General features: G+C 56.9%; 1 protein-coding gene across 3 annotated transcripts; it reads left to right on the top strand.

The window, feature by feature from the left end:
- The first annotated feature begins 7546 nt into the window (after nt 1-7546).
- Nucleotides 7547-18892, top strand: SLAMF8 (SLAM family member 8). 3 transcript variants are annotated; one of them, XR_004280169.1, is made up of 6 exons: nt 7549-8589; nt 10916-11224; nt 14352-14657; nt 14738-14842; nt 15674-16766; nt 16893-18892. XR_004280169.1 is itself a non-coding variant. In XM_032318664.1 (5 exons), the coding sequence occupies exons 1-5, from the start codon at nt 8499-8501 to the stop codon at nt 14995-14997; spliced, it is 924 nt and encodes a 307-aa protein (XP_032174555.1). In that variant the 5' UTR covers nt 7547-8498; the 3' UTR covers nt 14998-15657. The 3 variants fall into 3 exon arrangements, 2 of the variants coding, with proteins under 2 accessions (XP_032174555.1, XP_032174556.1); XM_032318664.1 differs by lacking the exons at nt 15674-16766; nt 16893-18892 and adding an exon at nt 14904-15657 and having other exon boundaries at nt 7547-8589; nt 14738-14861; XM_032318665.1 differs by having other exon boundaries at nt 15674-18892.
- The last annotated feature ends 424 nt before the right edge of the window (nt 18893-19316 follow it).

The following is a 19316-nucleotide window of genomic DNA, read 5'->3' as shown; positions in this document are numbered from 1 at the left end:
CTTGCTTCACCTCGGGCCACGTTTCAGGGCTGCCGATGCCGAAGCTTTCTGGTGCCAGCTGATTCTCCAAACCCACCGACAGAGACTCAAGCCAGCCCCAGCCTCTCCCCTCCGCCCACCCAGGGGTCTCATTCTTACTTTCCACCTGCCAGGGGAGAAAGTGGTTGCTGTCGTAGACCGCCAAAGCTACGTTTACTTATTCAAGTCGGCAGCTCCTTCCGTTAAGGACGGTGTGATGAGTCTTTCAGGAGCTGGGCCCGGCTACTCTGTGAGAAAGACCACCCCGCCACGCAGTCCAAGTGCTCCTCCCTAGCCGGGCTACCTGAAAGGCCTGGCCAGCCTTCCCAGCCCTGGACCCCTGCCCTGCTTTACCAGCCCCCACTTAGGGCTCGCGCCAGCCTCCAACTTCCTGTCCCCTTCTAGCTGTCTTTGGGCAACAAACCTTCCCTCTAGTTTTCAGCGGGTGTGGGGAGGGGGTGTCCCTGCCGGCTGCCTTGCTTCAAGGCGTATCTGCACAGTAGGAGAAAGACGGAGGCAGGTCCGCGGCTAGGCGGAGAGGCAGCCGGAGCCGCAGACCAGGAGCCGAAGGTGTGTGACCGCCACCATCCCTGCACCTGCAGTAAAGCCGCCTCCTCCTGGCCCAGCCGTTCACCTGGCCTCAGGAACACGGCTGTGTCTGTTCCCGGGTCAGAGCGTTCAAGACAGAGCAGCACAGCAGAGCTGTCTCCCTCCCAGCCGCAGACAGGGTGGTGGGGAGCAGTCGCTGGGGAAAGATCCTCAAGAGGAAGCAGCCTCTCGCAGGGAAAGAACATCCCTCTTCGTGGAGAGGCTCTGCCGCTGCCCGGCCCACGCTCCCCGGCCCAACGCCCACTGCCAACCTGGGAGCAGCGGGGCTCCCCTGTAGTAAGGAGCCTGTCTCTCAGGAAAGTTGGTCTCCTGGTGGGCATTCCTGGGCCGCTTCTCTCCGAAACTCCGAGGCACAGAACCTTGAGAATGTCACACAGAAAACAACCTTCAGGCCCCTTTCCAAAGCTTCACAAGAAAAACAGGAGATCAGCCGCTCCGTTCTGCACACCCAGGTCTGGACGACGCTTAACCACCCCCGGAGAGCATGTCCACTCCCCCCACAAACAAAACACGTGCCGCCACCAAAGATACGTAACAGGCTGTATCTCCAAAGGCAATTTTCAAAACATCTGGGCCAACGATGGTGTCACTAGCCCCGTGTATCGTCATGCAAGGGGCCCACGTCCAAGGAGCACTCGCCTAGGTGTGCCACGGCAGTTCGTCCTTTTTACGACCCGTTGTCACACCCCACGTGAAACAGAGGTCCGTCGAATTCCCGGAGCTCTTCGGCACATGGCGGCCCAGAAACACAGCCCTGACGAGTGAGCACGGGGTGGGGGGGAGGGGGGTGTTTAACAACCAGGAGCCTCTCGGAATTTCCGTAAATGCCCTGCTGGTTTTATAGGAAGCTCCCTTCCCGCCAATCCCGCCAGTGATCCTGCTGCCTTCTTGCTGTCAGAGATAATGAACATTTCTTAGGCGCCAGGCATCAACCCCATGACCCAATCCCTATCCTAGGAGCTAATTTTTAATGTTCTGGAAGCACCTGCTTTCCAAGAGGCAGCATGCCCAAGAAAAAGCAGGTAAACCTGGATTAAGAATCGGTCCCTACCCCTTACCTTGTGTGACCTTGGAGAAGTCCCCTCTCCAGCCTCAGTCACCTCATCTATATATGATACTATGACGTCATAGCATCAGCCCTTGCAGGACGGTCGCAAAGAATGTCGGACACCAAAGAGTTAGGGAGGAGGATTTTTGGTCATCCAGCTACACGCTGGTCGCTGGGCTCGGCACTGCGCTGTCAAGTCGACGTCGTGTTTGAATTCCCCGGCCCGGCGTCTGGCACAGCGTGTGGCCAAAGTTACCAGCTTTTCCTTCTCCTGAAAAGCAGCCTGACTGGTGAGTCTGGGCCCTCTCCTCCTTTCTGACCCTGCTTCCTCCGAGTTTGTGATTCCCGTGGGGCCACCCTACCTACCCTCCGGGATATTTTTCAAAGGAAACATCCTCTAACAATCAGCCCTGTCCAGACCTGTGAATTAGCCTCGTAAAAACACCAGCCTGAGACCTCCGGCAGCCTCCACTGACTTTCTCTCAGACTCTCTACCCCCACTGTCCAGCCTGCTCTCGGAGGGAACTCAGAATTGTGCCTTTGCATCTCCCAGGGCCCTTCTTTTCACGACGTCTGTATCTTTGGGGTAAATACCCAGTAGTGCAATTGCAGGGTCATAGGGAAGCTCTATTTTTAATTTCTTGAGGAATCTCCACACTGTTCTCCAAAAAGGCTGCACCAACTTGCATTCCCACCAACAGTGTAAGAGGGTTCCCTTTCTCCACATCCTCTCCAACACATGTTGTTCCCTGTCTTGCTAATTCTGGCCATTCTAACTGGTGTAGGGTGATGTCTCAATGTGGTTTTATTTGCATCTCCCTGATGGCTAGTGATGATGAACATTTTTTCATGTGTCTGATAGCCATTTGGATGTCTCCTTTGGAGAAGTGTCTGTTCATGATCCACATTTAAAGAAGATCTGTAAGGGACACCTGGGTGGCTCAGGCATTAGCCACCTGCCATCAGCTCAGGGTCTTGGGATGGAGTCCCGCAGTGCATCGGGCTCCCAGCTCCGTGGGGAACCTGCATCTCCCTCGGCCTGCAGTTCGCCCTGCTTGTGTTTGCTCTATAAACACATTAAAGTTTAGAAAGCCTGGTCTGCCTCCAAAAGACACTTCATGGGATTACCTTCATCCACTCGCCTTTGGGAACATCACGGGATAGGACAGAGGACCCAGAGAACTTGCTAAGACAACCCGTGCTGGCATTTCCCAGCTTCCCACCCGCCATCAGACCTGCCTCCTCCCCAGCCTCTTCGGCTTCGGCTTCCTCCCCACTCTCTCATCACCGGACTGGTCCAGTCCGGGTACAGAAAACATCAGGGCCCCTCCCCTCCACCTCCTCTGTCAGGCTGGGGAGCACAGGCCAGATCATGTAGAAGCCCAGGGTCCTCACTGGTCCATCAGGAAGCACCTGCTGAAGCCAAGCCTGGCCACGCCCTCTGTAAACAGGCTGGCCCCTTATAAAGAGTCAAGTCAAAGGCAGGACCGCTCCTGAAGGAGACAGCGATGATGGGGAGCGGGAAGGAGCTGGCCCTGCCAGTCTTTCCCCCCGACCAGCTCTTCCCGGAGCATTCGCACCACCTGCCCCCTGCCCCACACCAGTGACACTGGGGTCTGTCTGTGGATGGTGCTTACCAATGCAGGGCAGGATAAGTGGATTTTATAGCAATCTCACAGAGTGATTTTGTTTGTTTAATACAATCGTAAAAAGTAGGGCTCATCCTTTGGATGTCTCTTTTTATTTCTTCTTTTAGTAAATGGCTTTTATCATATTCTACAAAAGAGTAGTTCCACAATGGATTCAAAATAAAGAAAAACAGTTCCTTTGACACAGGTGAGAAGTCATCCTCTCACACACCGACTCACAGTCTTGCACACACGCTCGCACACACACGTGCGCACACACACGTGCACACCTGTGTCTGGCCTCTCCTCTTTGTGTCTTCCCCAGAATCCCTCCCCCACCTCTGCGTCTATTTGCACAGCCAAAGTATCCTTTCCCCTTAGCTTAAAAAAGAATGGGCTATGATTTTTTTAAATGAACAGTAACTAAGAAAATGGAAGAAAAAGAAAAACCGCAAAAAGCAAGTAGAGAAAGCAGAGGTTTCAGAGAATTCCCCAGACTCTCCACCGCCGGCCTGACAGCAGCACAGCGGGTCCCAGGGCCCTCGCCGGTGCTCAGAGCAGGAACCCGCTGCTGGTCCTGGAGGACGCTAGGACGCTGGTGGCGAAGAAAACAGACTCTCCCGGGGCCCCAGGGACAGACCCTGCAGACCCCACCGCCCGAAAGGTTCCGCACTCTTAGTTCCTCTCCAAGTCAGAGCAAAAGCAGACGCTCCTCCAGCAGCGCCCAGTTGTCAGCCTGCTCTAGGGACGCAGGGACCGGGGCTGTGGGGGTCCACATCACTTCCTAGGTAAACAGGACAGAAAGGGCTCTGTGCAGGGTTGAGAGCCCGGCCGGCCATGCGTGCTGCTGCGCCTGTGGGGAGAGGGGGGCGCACACCGGGGGCTCACGGCTGCCCTCTGCTGGCCGCCTTGGGTCTGACCATCCATAGGACCGCGGCGTCCGAAGGTGCCCTTGGACACCTGTCCTTGGCCCAACACCTCAGAGACACACCACAAAAATGGAGCATGCGCCAGGCAGTTTGCAGAGGTTGGGATTTCTTTCCATTCTAGGTTTATTTGAGATTTGGCTAGAAAATGAGGTCTTTGACATTTTTACCTAAACCAGCATCCACTGGTACGGACCTTGGGGGCAGGCACCACAGACGAGACGCACAGGACAAGGCAGACCCAGGCTTTCTCATCCAACACCGGGATGTCTTGCGCCCTGAACGCAGGTTCCCATCGCCGTCCGCACTGCTGGCACAGACCCGCGCCACTGCTGCGCTCCCGCGCTCCCGGGCTGAGCAGGCCCCTCCCACGCTGCACCTGCTCGCAGCCGAAGGGGCCCAGGGGGCAGGTTCCTCAGAGGTTTGCTGAGCGAGTGAGGGAGACGCCAGCTCCTCCCTCCCTACCTCTGTGGGGCTCGGTGGTGGTGGTCTGCCTCCTGTACGCAGCCTGCCTTCAGCTCCCTGGCAAAGTGTATCTTTGCCTCAAATGCAGACCCTACGAAGCCTCGGACCATCCCACCCAGCCTCTACAGGGCTGTTTCTTGTCTCCTTCTTCCCCTCTCCTGCTGGGAGCACCTTGGTCTCACGCATCAAAGATCAAGCGCTCCTCTCTCTCTGCATCCCCAGCAAGGCCAGGACAAGGGCGGGCACGGCAGGTGCTGTGGGCACTCGGGCTCAGGGCCATGAGTGCAGGCATGAGAGTGGCATCTCAGGGGAGGTCGGGCTCCCTGTTTTCACGCATGTGGGAGCTACCTCTGCTGCCAGAGCGGGCCGATGGGGAAGTGGTGTGCACGGGCTGCCGCACCAAGGGCAGCCTTTGGGGCCAGCTGGTGCCCGGTGGCCTGGCGTCTGGCAACAGACCGTGCGGGCAGGTGGTTCTCTCTGTGTGAACCGAGGACATAAATGTAGACATAAAGATGTGGCTTCGGTGGTCCCCCTGGCCTCTCAGCCCCCACCCCTTACCACCCTTCAGAGGAGCCCCCTTTCCTCCCAGGAAGCCTGCTGGGTGCCCTCCCTTCCTGTTGGAAGCTCTGCCTGCTCTCTCTCTCCCCCTTCTCTCCCGTCTCACTTTTTGTCCCTCCTGCATCTCTCCTGTCTTTTGGTGTGGCCCTAGCCTGTCCCCAAGCCAGTCCAAGAATCAAGGACAAGCGTGAGTGGGCAGGACACCCCGATTCCACTGGCCCCGAATGGAGCGCAGGCAGCACACGTGACCTCCGGGCACACCTGCTCCCGCCCCTGCCCATGGCGGAGGGGGGGCTAGGGGAGAGGGGCCGAGGCAGCCAGAGCCCCGAACCACGGCGACTCCCTGGCTTCCAGAAGGGCCCAGCTGCCGGCTGCTCTCTTCATTAAGGAATGTGGGAGTGGTGCCTTTGAACTCCCAGCCCAGTGACTCCAGCGCATCGTCCGGTGGCGGGGTAATTATCCTGCTCCGAGCCAGTGATCCGCAGCGGGGGGAGCTGTCCCCGCGACTTGTCCATCCTGAGCTGCCCTGTTTGTCTCTCTCCAGCTGCCACAGCCTGGAGTTCTTCCCTTCGCGGAGGGCGGATGTCTGTGGACCCTCACCAACCTCCTCCTCCCCCTTCCCCAGGTCCCCGGAATCCCCCTCCAGGAGAAGGGCGTGAGGTGGGATGCGAGGCTGGGACGATGGCAACTCCGCCCCTGCTTGGATGGACCCTACGCAGGTCCAGTCCACTAGGAGGGAGTGTGGCCCCCCACTGTCTTCTCTGCGGGAACTCCGCGTCTATATTGCCCACATTCCCCCCCAAGGGCCCAGCTCCTGCCTCCACACCCTCCCGGTCCCAGGCCTGCCAGCCCAGCATCACGCCATCCGCCTCTCCGCGGGCTTGGAGGGCTCCCCCATTGGGAAGCCTGTCCTTGGCTCCAGGCGGGGTGCAGACGTGCCCTCACGAGCTTCCGGTCTGGGACAGTCTGGGAGGGGGCTGCTCCCACCCGAGCCCCCTTGCTCTGCATGGACCTGCCCTCCGCTCTTCCCTCTCTGGCCAGTTAGTCCCAATGGTTAAGGGTTTTTTAAAAGCTGACTATGCGCCAGACCCCATCCTAAATAAACCCTTACCTGCACTCTTGCCCCACGGACTGTAATTAGCAGGTTACCTTCTCCGTCTCCTCACCCAAACTGCAGACTCCCTGAGGGCAGGGCCAGGCCTTTCATCTCTGGGTCCCCAGCCCCTGGCACAGAAGTAGATGCTCAATAAACACGTGACGCAAGAAGGACGGGATTCACAGCGGGGTCACGGATGGGATCCCCGCCCCCCGGCCTCCCACCGTGAAGCCAGATGGCTCCCAGTTTTGCCCCTGACTCCGCTCTGTCCCTTCCTCTCTACTCTGAATAGTTACTTCCTCTTCCAGTCAGACCATCCCAACAGCCGCTACCCAGGCTTTCCTGCCTCTTCTCTCTCGGCCAACCTGCCCTGCACGCTGTCCTTCCTCCAGCCGGCTACGCTCAGCTCGCAGCGGGCCACAGCCCCTCCCTTTGAGCAGACCTTCTCAGAGCCTTCCCTCGGCCCACCAGCTGCACAGTCACCTGGAGCGGCGCACGGGCCAGACTAGATTACCGGGCCCTGTCCCAGCCCCACGGAACCAGAGTCTCCAAGGCTGAGTCCCGCAAGGCGGAGAGCTGCTGCCCCCAGAACAAAAGCCTAGTCCCTAGGCCAGTATTCCAGGCCTCTATGAGCAAACCCTCAACCTCCCTTTCCACTCCTACCCACTGCAGCCCTAGGGGCTCCTCCCCTCGCTCCTTCATCACCCCAGAAGCCCACCTGGGACACGCCCCCATCTGGCTGTGCCCACTCGGTTCTACTTCCTACTCAGAACCTGCCCCAGCCCCTGGCTCTCCCCTTCTCTCGGCCTGTCCGATTCATGCCTACCATCAAGGTGCAGCTCAAAGCCCACTTTGGGGGATGTGCCCCCCGCCCACATCCACAGGAACCTCTCCCCCACCCCCTCTGCAGCGAGAAGACCCCGCTGCCCATTGCCAGAGCCGTGCTTGTCTGCCGGGGACCTTCCTTCCAGGCATATCCTGTTTCTACACGTGGGCTGTGAGGCCCTGGAGAGCAGGAAGTCTAACCCAGGGTCCCCCGGCTCTCCTGCCACTGTGCCTGCCTCGCTCTTGGCCGGGTCCCAAGCCGAGGTCAGGAGTTCCGCGGGACGAGACCTCATGAGCCTGGCGTGTCTCTTGGGGGTTCCCCTGGTCTTGCTGCAGAGTCTCCCCCGACTCAAGCAGGCCCGTGTAACTGGGAGTGAGAAGAGGCGCAGGGTGAGGAGGGGCAGCGCTGGCAAAGGGGCCCAGGCTCCCCGGGGCGAGTCTCCCGCCCCAGCTCTCGCTCATGACCTCTGCAAGGGGCTAACCTCGCTCCGGGTTCAAATCAGTAAGACCCTCAAGAAGTCTAGAATTCACGATCTTGTTTGCAAATGTTTAGGAAACACCCACGGTATGCCGAGCACCACGGGGAACACAGGCACAGGTAGGTGAAGACCTTGCTGGCAAGCAGTCCGTGGAGACCAGAAAACCACCACGAGACAGTGTGCCGAGGGCGGAGAGCCGGCCGGCATGGGGCTCGGGATGGCTTGAGTGGGAGCTGGCCGGCCGCGGCATGCCTGGTCCCTGGTCCTGAGGACCGGATGGAGCAGTGCACCTGCCGGAAGAGCGAGCACAGAGCGTGGGGTGTCGTGGGTGCTCCCCGGAGAGGCCGTCCTGCCTTCGCATGGCCAGAGAGCGGGCTGGGGAGCCCAGCTCGGGCCAGCAGACTGGAGTTGAACTTAGGAGTGCCTTGTACACCAAGCTGAGGGTTTTGTCTTTTGTTTTCTGAGGGCAGTGGGAGGTGCAGAAGAATTTTAGAGAAGTAACACAGGGAACTGCAATCTAGAGGGTTCTCTGTGGCTACGGCAGGAAAGCAGCCGGCCGTGGGGCCGGTGGGATGCAGGGAAGGCTGGCGGGTCCAAACGGAGGATGTGGGCTTGTGTTGAGGCATCTGTTGCCGGCGACGGCCTTGGCCAACCACGGGCACATGGAAGAGGCTGACTTACAAGAATCCACTCCTGAAAAAGCCCAGCCAGGCCGGGGCCAACTTCCACTTTCCTCTGGAGACTTTCATTTTCGGGGCATCCAGTTCTGAGTCAAAGATTCCTCCTTTGGAACATGGGACTTTCCAGAAGGACCACAGCCTTTTCCGCACACCCACTTGACCCCAGATGTTCTGGATTTGGGTTGTTGAAGGAGTCTGCTGGCCTCTCGGGAGAAGGATGGCCCTGTGGTCCCTGTGGAGCCTGCTTCTCTGGGAAGGTAAGGGGGGCCAGTGTGTGGCCTGTCCTCAGAGAGTTGGGTGTCTCCCCCCAGGGCCCTTTGCCTGCCGTCTGGGCAGGGACCCCATCCCCAGCGAGAGCCCAGGGGCTGGGGAGGGACAGGGAAGACTGAAGAATGTTCTTAGAGGATGGACCCAGCCAAGCTCTGCAGCTCCTTGGGTGGAAGGCAGTGGAGGCCGTAGCAGCGTCCACGTCCGGGGGACACGAGCTCTTCCGTGGCCCTGGGCCGTTCAAAACTAAGGCTGGTGGTCCCGGTGGTTTGGAAAGTCTCAGTTGTGGGAAGGGTGAAGGAATTCTATACAGTCTGAGAAGAAGGAGGTTAGGGCGGAGCAGGCTCGGACAAGGATGGGTGCCTTTCCCTCAGCCTGGGGGAAGCCAAGGCTGCTCCCCGCAGGTCTGTGTAAGGGAGGGGGATATTGGGGAGGGCGACAAGGGAGAGCGAGCCACACAGAGCACATGGACTTGGCAGGTGGGAAGGGTGCGCTGTGGGAAGGGCGACCCCCCGCGATCCCCCTTCCTGTCTGCTGCCTGACCTCCCCCCGCGGTTAGCAAGCAGCACACGTGACAGGGACCAGCACTGCAGGGCCAGGGGGCAGGAGTCAAAGGAGCCCAGATTCCCACCAGGGACTCCAAGGGACTTGGAGATGACTTCGGCCAATGTCCCTCACCTGGGCCTATCCAAGCACGTGTGGGAAATCCTCACAAAGGAAAAAGAACCTGTGTGGTGCACAAATCTTTCAAATCCTGGGATATGGAAGGCAAAAAGGCCCCTTAACGGTAAACCGGATGCGTCCCACCGTTTGGCTGCGCCCTCTTGTTTCGGGGCTGAGACCACAGAAGGGACCAGGGCCAGGGGCTGATGTCACAGAGCAGGTCTGCGGCAGACTTCAGGCAGGACAGACCGAGGAGCCTTGACCAGCATCCGGCTCTGTGCTCTGTGCAGGCCAGGTCTCCCCCCGCAGTAACTGCTGCAGCCGGACCTGGAGGGCAGTGAGACAGGCGGGGGGCTGGCTGAGTGACCCCCCAGCACGCAGCTGTTCGAGCCCACTCCCAGGGCCTGGGCACGTTCCACACGAGCTGTGTGCTGCTTTCGGCCCCTGCGTCCCCCGTGCCGCGGGCCCGGCGACTCCTCGGGGACTCCTGTCTTTCACCCAGTACAATGCGCTGAGTGTCTCCTCCACGCTCCTGCTGGTGTGGGCGTGGGGGTAGGAAGAAGACAAGAGGAACCCGTGGTCCCGCGTGGCAGCCCCTGCCGCAGCCACAGGCAATCACGGCAGAGGGACCCAGCACCCCCGGCTGCAGGCCACGCAGAGAAACAGTGCGGACCCCCGCCCCTGCGAGATGGGGAAGCCAAGAGAGGCAGGGGGTGTTCAACGATGAGCAGCATTGGACAGCGAGGGAGTCGGGCCTCCCTACCGCAAAGGCACCGCCCAGAGCCCTCAAAGTCAGCATCCCCCCGACTGCCAGCCTGCTTCTCCTCCTGCTCTGGACCACGGTGAACAGCGCTCTGTGGGTCCCTGGTGCCCTCCCTGGCCTTCGCCGTCCCTCCCCAGACCACACCTAGGACCAGACCGCACCGGCTGCACAAGTCCTCCCGCTCCTCCCCATCTCAGCCGCCCCCATCACTGCGCAGGCGCAGGCGGAGGCCCAGGAGAAGGCCGGCCTGCCCCAGTGCCCCCACACCCCTGCTGGTGCGGCTCTCCAACCGGCATCTCGCCCTCTTACTCCCTCACTTTAAACCCTGTGCGAGGCCCCCCCCCAGGGCTCTAGTGCGAAGCCCAGGTGCTGCAGGAGCTGACTCCCACCCACTCCGCAGGCCAGCGTCTTCCTCCCCTGCAGAGAGCTGCTTTCAGTCCCCAGAACCAGGAGCTCCGGATGCTCTCCAGGCCCTTGCCCGCTGGCTTCCCTCCCCGGTCCGCGACACTTCCCCATCCCTGCCCCGCACAGCCCTCCTCCACCCGACCTGTCTGGTCCCTCTCCTCCTCCTGGTCTCAGCTTCACCACTTCTCGGAGCCCCCAAGGCCGTTGCCGCACGTGTGTTCTCCCAGGGCATCGCTTCTTCCCCATCGTGGGACCTAAATAATATGCTTCGAGTCGGGCTTCCTCTGTGAGCCCGGAGCACAGACGCAGGCTTCTGTCCCTTGTGCTTTTATTCCCAGCCCCCAGCGCAGTGTACCTTGCTCAGGTGGAGGGAGTGTGCTTCGCAGCCGCTTAGCTGGGTGCCTGAGCGTGGCCCGGGAGGGGTGAGGAACCTTGGCCAGGCAGCAACGGGGCTCCGTTCTTCCAGCATTTCTTCCCACCTGCAGCCTCCAGCGCACAAGTGCATGGCCAGGTTGGGGGCTCCGTGCTGCTGGTGGCAGAGCGCCCTTCCGGCTTCCAAGTCCGAGAGGCCATCTGGAGATCTCTCTGGCCTTCCGAGGAGCTTCTGGCCACATTTTTCCGGGGCACCCCAGAGACTCTGTACCACTCCCGCTTCCTGGGCCGAGCCCAGCTGCACAGCAACTTCAGCCTGGAGCTCCAGCCGCTGGAGTCTGGAGACAGTGGCAACTTCTCCGTGCTGCTGGTGGACACGGGCGGTCGGTCCCAGACCCAGGTCCTGCAGCTCAAGGTGTACGGTGAGTACGCCCCACACTGGACTGTGTGCTGCCCACAAAGAAAGTTCCTGAAAGGGGTCCTGTGTCCCGAGAGCTGGGGAGACCTCTGGCCTCAGGCCTTGCAGCTGATTTGGGACACATCTGAGAAAGCTCCTCAGGGACTCCCAGGTGCCCTCTTCTGTGAGGCAGCCCAGCTTTGCCAACCCACTGATCTTGCCCGAATCCCAGCGGGGTCCTTTCTAGGCTCCGTGGCCTTGGACACGATGCAAAGCTTCCCGAGCATTCACCTTTCTCATTGATCAAATGGGCGTCGTGAGTGGTAGTACACATAGCTGCCCACAAAGGCAGGATACACTGCATCTGGGAACACATCCAAGACGGAGGTCTGGCCTACACTCCAGAATGCTAAGGTTATCAGATGTGCCATTGTTAGACAAAACACTAACAAGAAAAAACGTATTTCCAATCAAACTATAGCACAATGTTTTTTTACTAAAAATTAAAACATAATTGAAGCATGGAATGTTTATTTCATATTGCTTTGAAGAGTTCTTTAGACGTAGAGACTTTTAACTATATGACATTCATGGGTGCTCTCAATTATTCATTGTTGCAAAACAAACCACCCCAAAACTTACTGCCTGAAAACAGCTATTTTAATTTCTCACCACCTGCAGGGTGGCGGGGCTCAGTGGGAGTGGTCTTCTGCTCCCCGTGGTTTGCCAGACTCGTCCATGCAGCCAGTCAACACCTCAGCTGGGGTGGCTGGCTTCACCGGGCACTGGGCGAGCTAATTTTTCCAGCAACTTCACCTCCACAATCTCCACCTCCTCCATCACCATCACCATCACCTCCACTATCACCTTCACCTCCACCCTCTTCACCATCACCTCCACCATCATCACCATCATCTCCACCTTCTCCATCACCTCTACCACCATAACCTCCACCATCACCTCCACCTCCACCACCTCCACTTCCACCACCATCTCCTTCCCCACCAACACCTTCACCTCCACCTTCTTCACCATCACCTCCACCATCACCTTCACCATCAGCTCTACCACCATCACCATCACTTCCAACTTCTCCATCACCTCCAACTTCTCCATTACCTCCTTCTCCAGTATCACCTCCAACACTACCATCACCTCCACCTTCTCCATCACCTCCACCACTTCACCATCACCTCCACCTTCTCCACGATCACTGCCAACTCCACCATCACCTCCTCCACCACCTTCACCATAACCTTCACTTTCTCCACCATCATCTTTACCACCATCACGTCTATGTCTACCACCTCCACCATCACCACCTCTATCTCCACGTCTACTGCCTCCCCTTCCACCATATTTATTGCTGATCAAGGGAAAAAAATGGCCTTTTAGCTCTCATTTATCTGCCTAATGGCTTGGAAAAAGAATGCGAGGTACCCCAAATCACTATTTCAGTAAAACCTCAGAAATTTGGTAGGGCAATAGGGAGAAAAAGGTCTAGTGTTAAGAATGAAAAGTCGGGGTGACAGCTAGGAAGAGGAAGACAGTGAGGAAGAGAAATTCAGGAAACCGGGAAGGAGAGAGGACCCCAACCACCCCCACCACTAGCCCAGGGACAGCTAGCAGGTTGTCTGTGAGCCACTCAGGATGCCAGCACGCCATTATTCGTGTGTTCTGGATGCACGCAGCCCGGAACCCAGTTGCACGGCTTGGCAGGCAGAGCACTGGCTGGATTTCAGCAGCCCCACCCTCACTGGTTATCCCCTTAGCCCAGGGCCCTTGTGCAGTGAATAACCTCCACAACCATACAGGCAGCCCTGGAGCCTCTTCCTGCTCTGAGTCTCAGCTGCTGCACGTGTGAAATGAGGACATTGAATGGGATAACACACGCAGCACCCACACCACTAAGCTCTCAAATGCCTTGTTCTCAGCATCTGAATTACAGATTTTAAGGAAATTGCTGTTTTATTGCTTCCAAATACATAGCATGATTAGAACTAATTGCACGACGCTGCCAGCCGCCGTCCTTGGGAGCTCTGCTTTGACAATAGATAAGAATGATTTGAATTAGCAGATCAGTTACTACAAATGTCAATGGGTGTTTCTACTGTGCCTGATAGTGTTTGGAAGCAGCTTGTCCTCCTAAGTAGTGTAAATATCCCCCCCACATACACACACGGTAATCTTTGTTTATACTATTAGGGTGCCCAGCAAATCTTTCCTTTTCCATATCACAAATCCCACCAGCTTGAGCTGGCATTAATGAGGTTTTACTCTGCTTGACTCTGGAATGCTGTCAGAGACAGAGCCCTCCCGTTGTCACCAGAATGCTCTCCCGCTGGCCCCCATTGCCACGGAGACTCGAGATTTACTCATCAACCTACACAGAAAAGGCGAGCCTCTGCCAGGGAGGCCGAAACTCCAATGTGTTCACCGGTCCAGGTGTCTGAGCACCTAGAGAGCTGGGTTATGAACATAACGAAACAGAACCCCCCACCCCCTGGTCTCCCCCGCAGTTTGCACCCTTGTAATTATTTCCTTAATTATTCAGTCACTTGTCAGCACCTGTCTTCTTCACCAAACTGTAAGCTCTAATAGTCCAGGAATGTGTTTGTCTTCTTGCCTGATTTAATAGGTGCCTATCACCTGTCTGCCTGATATGTCATGAGGAAAGTGCTAAGACAAAGGACAGACAGAGTTTTGGAGTCTTCCGAGCCTGCGGTGTCAGGGAAGGCTTCAGGATCTGAAAAGCAAGCTATGTGCTCAAGCTGGGTCTTGAAGGGTTGGTAGGAGTTTCCTAGGAGGAAGAGAAGACAAAGACATACGTGCACAGCTGAGCCAGATGAATGCGCCCAGGATATGGGAAAGTATGGTGTGCTTGGGAGAACAGGAAATTAATCAGGGTAGGTGAGTAAGACCAGCAGGAGGTTACAGCTACAGAGGTTGACATCAACTATGTCATGAAGGATTTTGAATACCAGATTAAGGAATTCAGCCTCTGTCCTGTGGGCAATGGGAAGCCAGACTATGTTCTGGAGCAAGAGTGGGCTGGTCAGAGGTGACCTCTAACTGCATGGATCCCAGGGCTGGCACGATATGCCCTCCCCAGCATCACTGTAACCCATGCCCACTCCACTGTTCTTGCCTAGATGTGGTGCCCAGACCCGTAGTACAAGTATTCATCGCTGTGCCAGGAGAGACTCAGCCACCCAAGACCTGCCAGGTGTTCCTGTCCTGTTGGGCCCCCAACATCAGTGACATAACCTATAGCTGGCGACGGGAAGGGACCATTGACTTTGGTATGGAGCCAAGCGACCTCTTCAAGGACGGACAGGTGCTGAGGGTTTCACTGGGACCAGGAGACAAGAGCACGACCTATTCCTGCATTGTCTCTAACCCTGTCAGCTGGGACTTGGCCACCGTCACCCCTTGGGAGAGCTGCCATCATGAGGCAGGTATGCCAAAGGCCTGGGGCCAGTGGTGGAGGGATTGTGAAGAATCAAGCCCCTCTCTGACCTGCCCCCTTCATATCCAGCCCCAGGAAATTCCTCCTACAAAGATGTGCTGCTGGTGGTGGTGCCCGTCTCCCTGCTCTTGACCCTGGCTGGTCTCCTCTCTGCCTGGCACCCCTGCTACTCAGGTAGGAGTCCTGCCGGTGCCAGAGGTGTGTGGAGGAGGGGTCTGCGGAGGAGGAGAACACGCTGGACCTCCTCCTTCAGATGGTCTGCTCTCCTCACCTCTGCCGACACATCTCCTGACTCCTACTCTGGTGTCCAATCACATCCATCTACGTGAAGCCTCATTTGCAGTTCTTCAAATGAACTCTTGTCTTGTGTATTTCTTCAGGCTTTTGCACATGCCATTATCTCTGTCTGGAACACCCTGTCCATGGTTTCCCACCCAATCCCCCCCCCCTTCATGTGACTCTGTCCTCCACAATCTCCAAGGGACACCGGCTCCAGGAAGCCTTCCTGACCTCCTCCCCTGGTCTGGGCAGAGTGGGTGTTCTTCCTTTAATCTCCATTGCCTCACTGCACTTAACTCACCCACTGAATTCTCCGCCCCTTAGAGGCTGCCTTACCACCCCACCAGGCAACTAGCAATGGTTCCTGGAACAACGCTGGTACAGATAAAGGTTTGCTGAGTGGAAGTCTAGATGAATCCCAACCCACTCTTGCCTACCATTCCTAGGGAATGCCTCTGAAGGAAGAAACTTTCTGGCTAGGGGTTAATGAGGCCTCCTTCTCAAGGAGAAGAGAGCAGGGAAACTCAGAGGTGTGGCTGGATTCTGAACTGGCCCTCCTGCTTAGCCCTTCCCTCAACCTCAGGATGTCCTGCCCCTGACAGAAACACCCCACAGACCTGGGCTCTGTGGAGATGTCCACCCTAGGCTGTCTGGGATGGCTTCAGGCCAAGCCAAGCATGCTAAGAGTCCAGATATCATTGGGTAACTTTCTGATCTCTTTGCCAGGGAAAAAGCAGAAGGACGTCTGTAATGACAGAGTGACTCCAGAGACAGAGAACCCCCTTGTGTAGGGTTCTGGATGAAGGCGGACATAAACTGTTGCCTGGACCATCAGGAAGCGCACTGCCCAAGCCCATGATGCTCTGGAACACGTTGGTATCTGGAATCCACCATGGGCCTTGTGCTTCTACTGAGACTTCTGTCCCACCTCTGGGAGCAGCCTAGACAGCTACTACACTGGGAGCTGCCCAACAGAAAACACTAGCACAACCTTCCACATCCCCCCCAACCCCATCCCCGCTTCCATCCTGCTCCTGGCTCTGCTTCGGGCAAGATAACAGACCATGCCCTCCAAGACACGTGAAGTTCTCCAGGATCCACAGGGACGTTGATGGTCCTAAGCATTCACCACCCCCACCATGGTTCACGAAGTATTGTTGCAGACAGAAGTTGTCTCCTCAAAGTCCATTTGTTGAAGTCCTAATCCCCAATCTCTCAGAATAGGACTGTATTTGGAAATCGGACTTCAAAGAGAAGATTAAAATTACATGAAGTCATTGGGTTGGGCCCTAATCCCTTATGACTGGAGTCCTTGTAAAGCAGGAAGAGACACTAGGGATGCACACACAGAGAACAGGCCACGGAAGGACAAAGAGAGAAGGAAGACATCTACAAGCCCAGGAGAGAGGCCTCAGAAGAAACTTAACCTGCTAACACCCTGGTCTTGTGCTTTGAGCATCCAAGACTATGAGAAAATAAATTTTTGTTGTTGAAGCCACTCATTCTGTGATATCCTGTTACGGCAGCCCTCGCAGACCACAGCAAGTGTTAACTAACTGGCACCAAAGGATTGCCTCCAGTCTGGGTCCCAGACGCTAAAAGACACTAGACATCTGAACTAACAGAGAAACTCTGAACCACCCGCTTCCAGCTCTGGCCCCAGCCCAGCCCCTGTAGTTTGAGACCCTGATGTTTCTTGATGCCTGAGACACTCTCGTAAGAAAAGATCTAGAAAGGGATGAAGGTGAGAGGCAGGGGACAGGATTCTCTTTCCAGCATGAAGGACTATGAGGTCGTCTGACCTTGTGGCCCCTCAAAGGTAATTCACAGGTGGAGACAATCAAGAGATGGTTGACATAGCCTGGTTGGGGTGGGGGCCATTTTGCAGGTAACACCTCGCGAATGACATTTTCACCATCTCTGCCGACCACTGTGCCTCCTGCAGGACCTGAGGTCCTCTCTGCTCTGTCCAGCACAGCGACCACGAAAGAGGTATTAAATTTTCCGCAGCCAACAGAAAGCTCTTGCACGGCTTCAAGAAAAGCAGCTCAGCCTGAGGGCCTCTGCCTGAGGCCAAGAGGGTGAGGAGCCAGAACAGCTGAGCGGAAAACAAGTGCGGAGGGAGCAGGGACGGAGGCCTGGTAGAATCTGCTACACTATTTTCAGATGCACCAGCCGAAGATGCCCTCGTGCTCACGGGGAAGAGACAAAGGCCCACCCCTCCGTGCAAAGCCGGCCAAGGTCCCTGTCTCAGAGCAGCATGTGGGACGGAAGCTGTGATCGTGGCCATCCCGGCTTCAGTGAAGGTGCTGAGGCTGAAACAGCATCTGCCAATAAGTGGTTCTGTCTGGGAAAACTCTGGGACTTCGCCTTTGGAAACTTGGACTTGGGGGTTCGTGGCTGGCGAGTTCACGTTACTCCCACCCAGGTGCACCCCGATTCTTTTCTGGGACCTCCCTCAAGGCTTGGTACTAGAGAGGAAGGCGGCCTTGAAGAAACAGAGGCAGGGAGTGAGGTGTGTTCCCAGAACAGTTCCCATCGCTCCGCCCGGGAGGTCAGTCCTGGGCAAGGGTCTCCCCTCCGTCCCCCAGGAGCTGGGCAGTCACTTCACCTTCATCAAATGGTCAGTCGGCCTCTAGATTCACAACCCCCCTCACCTACTCAACTCATTCTGCGATCTCCCTACCTTCTGGCTCTGCTCAGTCCACAACTGGTCTCCAGGCTTCGTCTTTTCCTCCTGCCTTACCTGTGCCCGCTTTCTCCCCTCACCTTCCCCCAAGTCCTCCTGTCCTGTGCACCGGACCCCCCAACCTGGCAACCAGTGTTGCCTTCTCCTGTCACCTGGAGGCTGTCCCTGTGGCCACTGGCTTCGTAGGCAAAGCTGTCCTCGGTCCCTCAAAATGATGTGAAAGAGAAAGCCGGGGACCCGGCCAGGAGCCGTGGGGACTCTGGGCAAACACACACACACGCTGACTCCTTCCTTCCTTCCCTTCGTCCCCTGGGCCCCGCGTCAGATCAGAGCAGTTCTGGGGCCTACAGTGCTCCCTCCACGACTTCCCTCTTAGTGACTTTATTAAGTGGTTTGATGGCGCGGCACACCCGGGCTTTTTAAGTGGATCCGTGCTGCTGGAATACGTGGCTCTTCCCACCCCTCGTGATTCACTTGTCAAGGACTAGACGATGAACCCCCCCCCCACCAGAAAACTCAGAATGCTTCTGAGAGAGCAGGGTCTGTGCGGCAAGCATTGGGATTGATGGTGCGACGTTCGCACAGAGCGAGGACCGATGGACGGTTCGGCGTGCGCTGGGTCCAGCTTGAGGCCCTGGAACCAGAAGTGAGTGAGGCAAGGTCCTTCCTTCATGGAGTTTATACGCTGGGAACGCAATAGGCAAGGAAGTGTGTGTCAGATTTGACGGGTTCTCGTAAGGAGAGAAAGCAGAGTAAGAGTCTAGAGACTAATGCGTCGGGGAGAGGGAGCCCGTCTCATAAAGGCAGTGGAGAGAACCGTGGCGTGGGTGGCGGGACTAGCCTGGAGGCCAGAAGGTGCGAAGGCCCCGGAGGGGGAGCGCGGTTACTGTTTTCAAAAGATAGAGTGGACCTGTACTCCTGCAGCTAATAATACAGTATATCTTAATAAAAAATTTAAAAAAAAAAATAGAGTGGAGGCCAGGCTGGCTGGTGAAAACAGAGAGGGCGTGGTGGGGGAGAGTGGAATGGGAAAGATCCAAGTGGGGGCCTGGGGCCACCGCACGTGGGACCCTGGGGGCTTCACAGCACACGTCCCTCGGCTTAGCGTAGCCGGGAGCACCCCTGTCTGTTTGGGAGTCAGATTCCTCCCGTGACAACCTTTCCACCATTGTTTCCAGTTGGCTCACGGTCAGACCAGAACCCTGTCCCTCTGTTTTTGCTTTTCTCTGTTTTCGTTAAATTTTCCTTGAACACGAGCCTTTGTACCTGTCCTTCTGTGCAAAGCTTGAAAGCAAGAGCAGCTAGGGCGTCGGGGTCACGAGACGTGACGTCAGCGAGAATGGAGAGGGGGCGTAGCAAAAGGCAAGGGTGAGACAGACGCGTTTGTTCTCATCAGTAGAGACAGGAATACCCAGGGCCTTGTTTAAAAACGTTTTTTTCATAGGGACATCTGGGTGACTCAGTTGGTGACGCGTCTGCCTTCAGCTCAGGTCATGATCTCAGGGTCCTGGGATGGAGCCTCGCATCAGGCTCCCTGCCCGGCAGGGTGTCTGCTTCTCCCTCGGCCCCTCCCCCTGCTTCTGCTCACACGATCTCTCTCAAATAAATAAATAATCTTTTTAAAAACTTTTTTGGCAAACGACATCTCTGGGAAACCCTCCTCCCATCTTGGCTCAGAAG

This window comes from Mustela erminea, chromosome 17 (genome assembly GCF_009829155.1).
Source record: "Mustela erminea isolate mMusErm1 chromosome 17, mMusErm1.Pri, whole genome shotgun sequence".
In the NCBI taxonomy this organism is placed as follows: Eukaryota; Metazoa; Chordata; class Mammalia; order Carnivora; family Mustelidae; genus Mustela; species Mustela erminea.
Note: the sequence above shows the minus strand (reverse complement) of the source record. Positions and strands in the feature narration are given on the sequence as shown.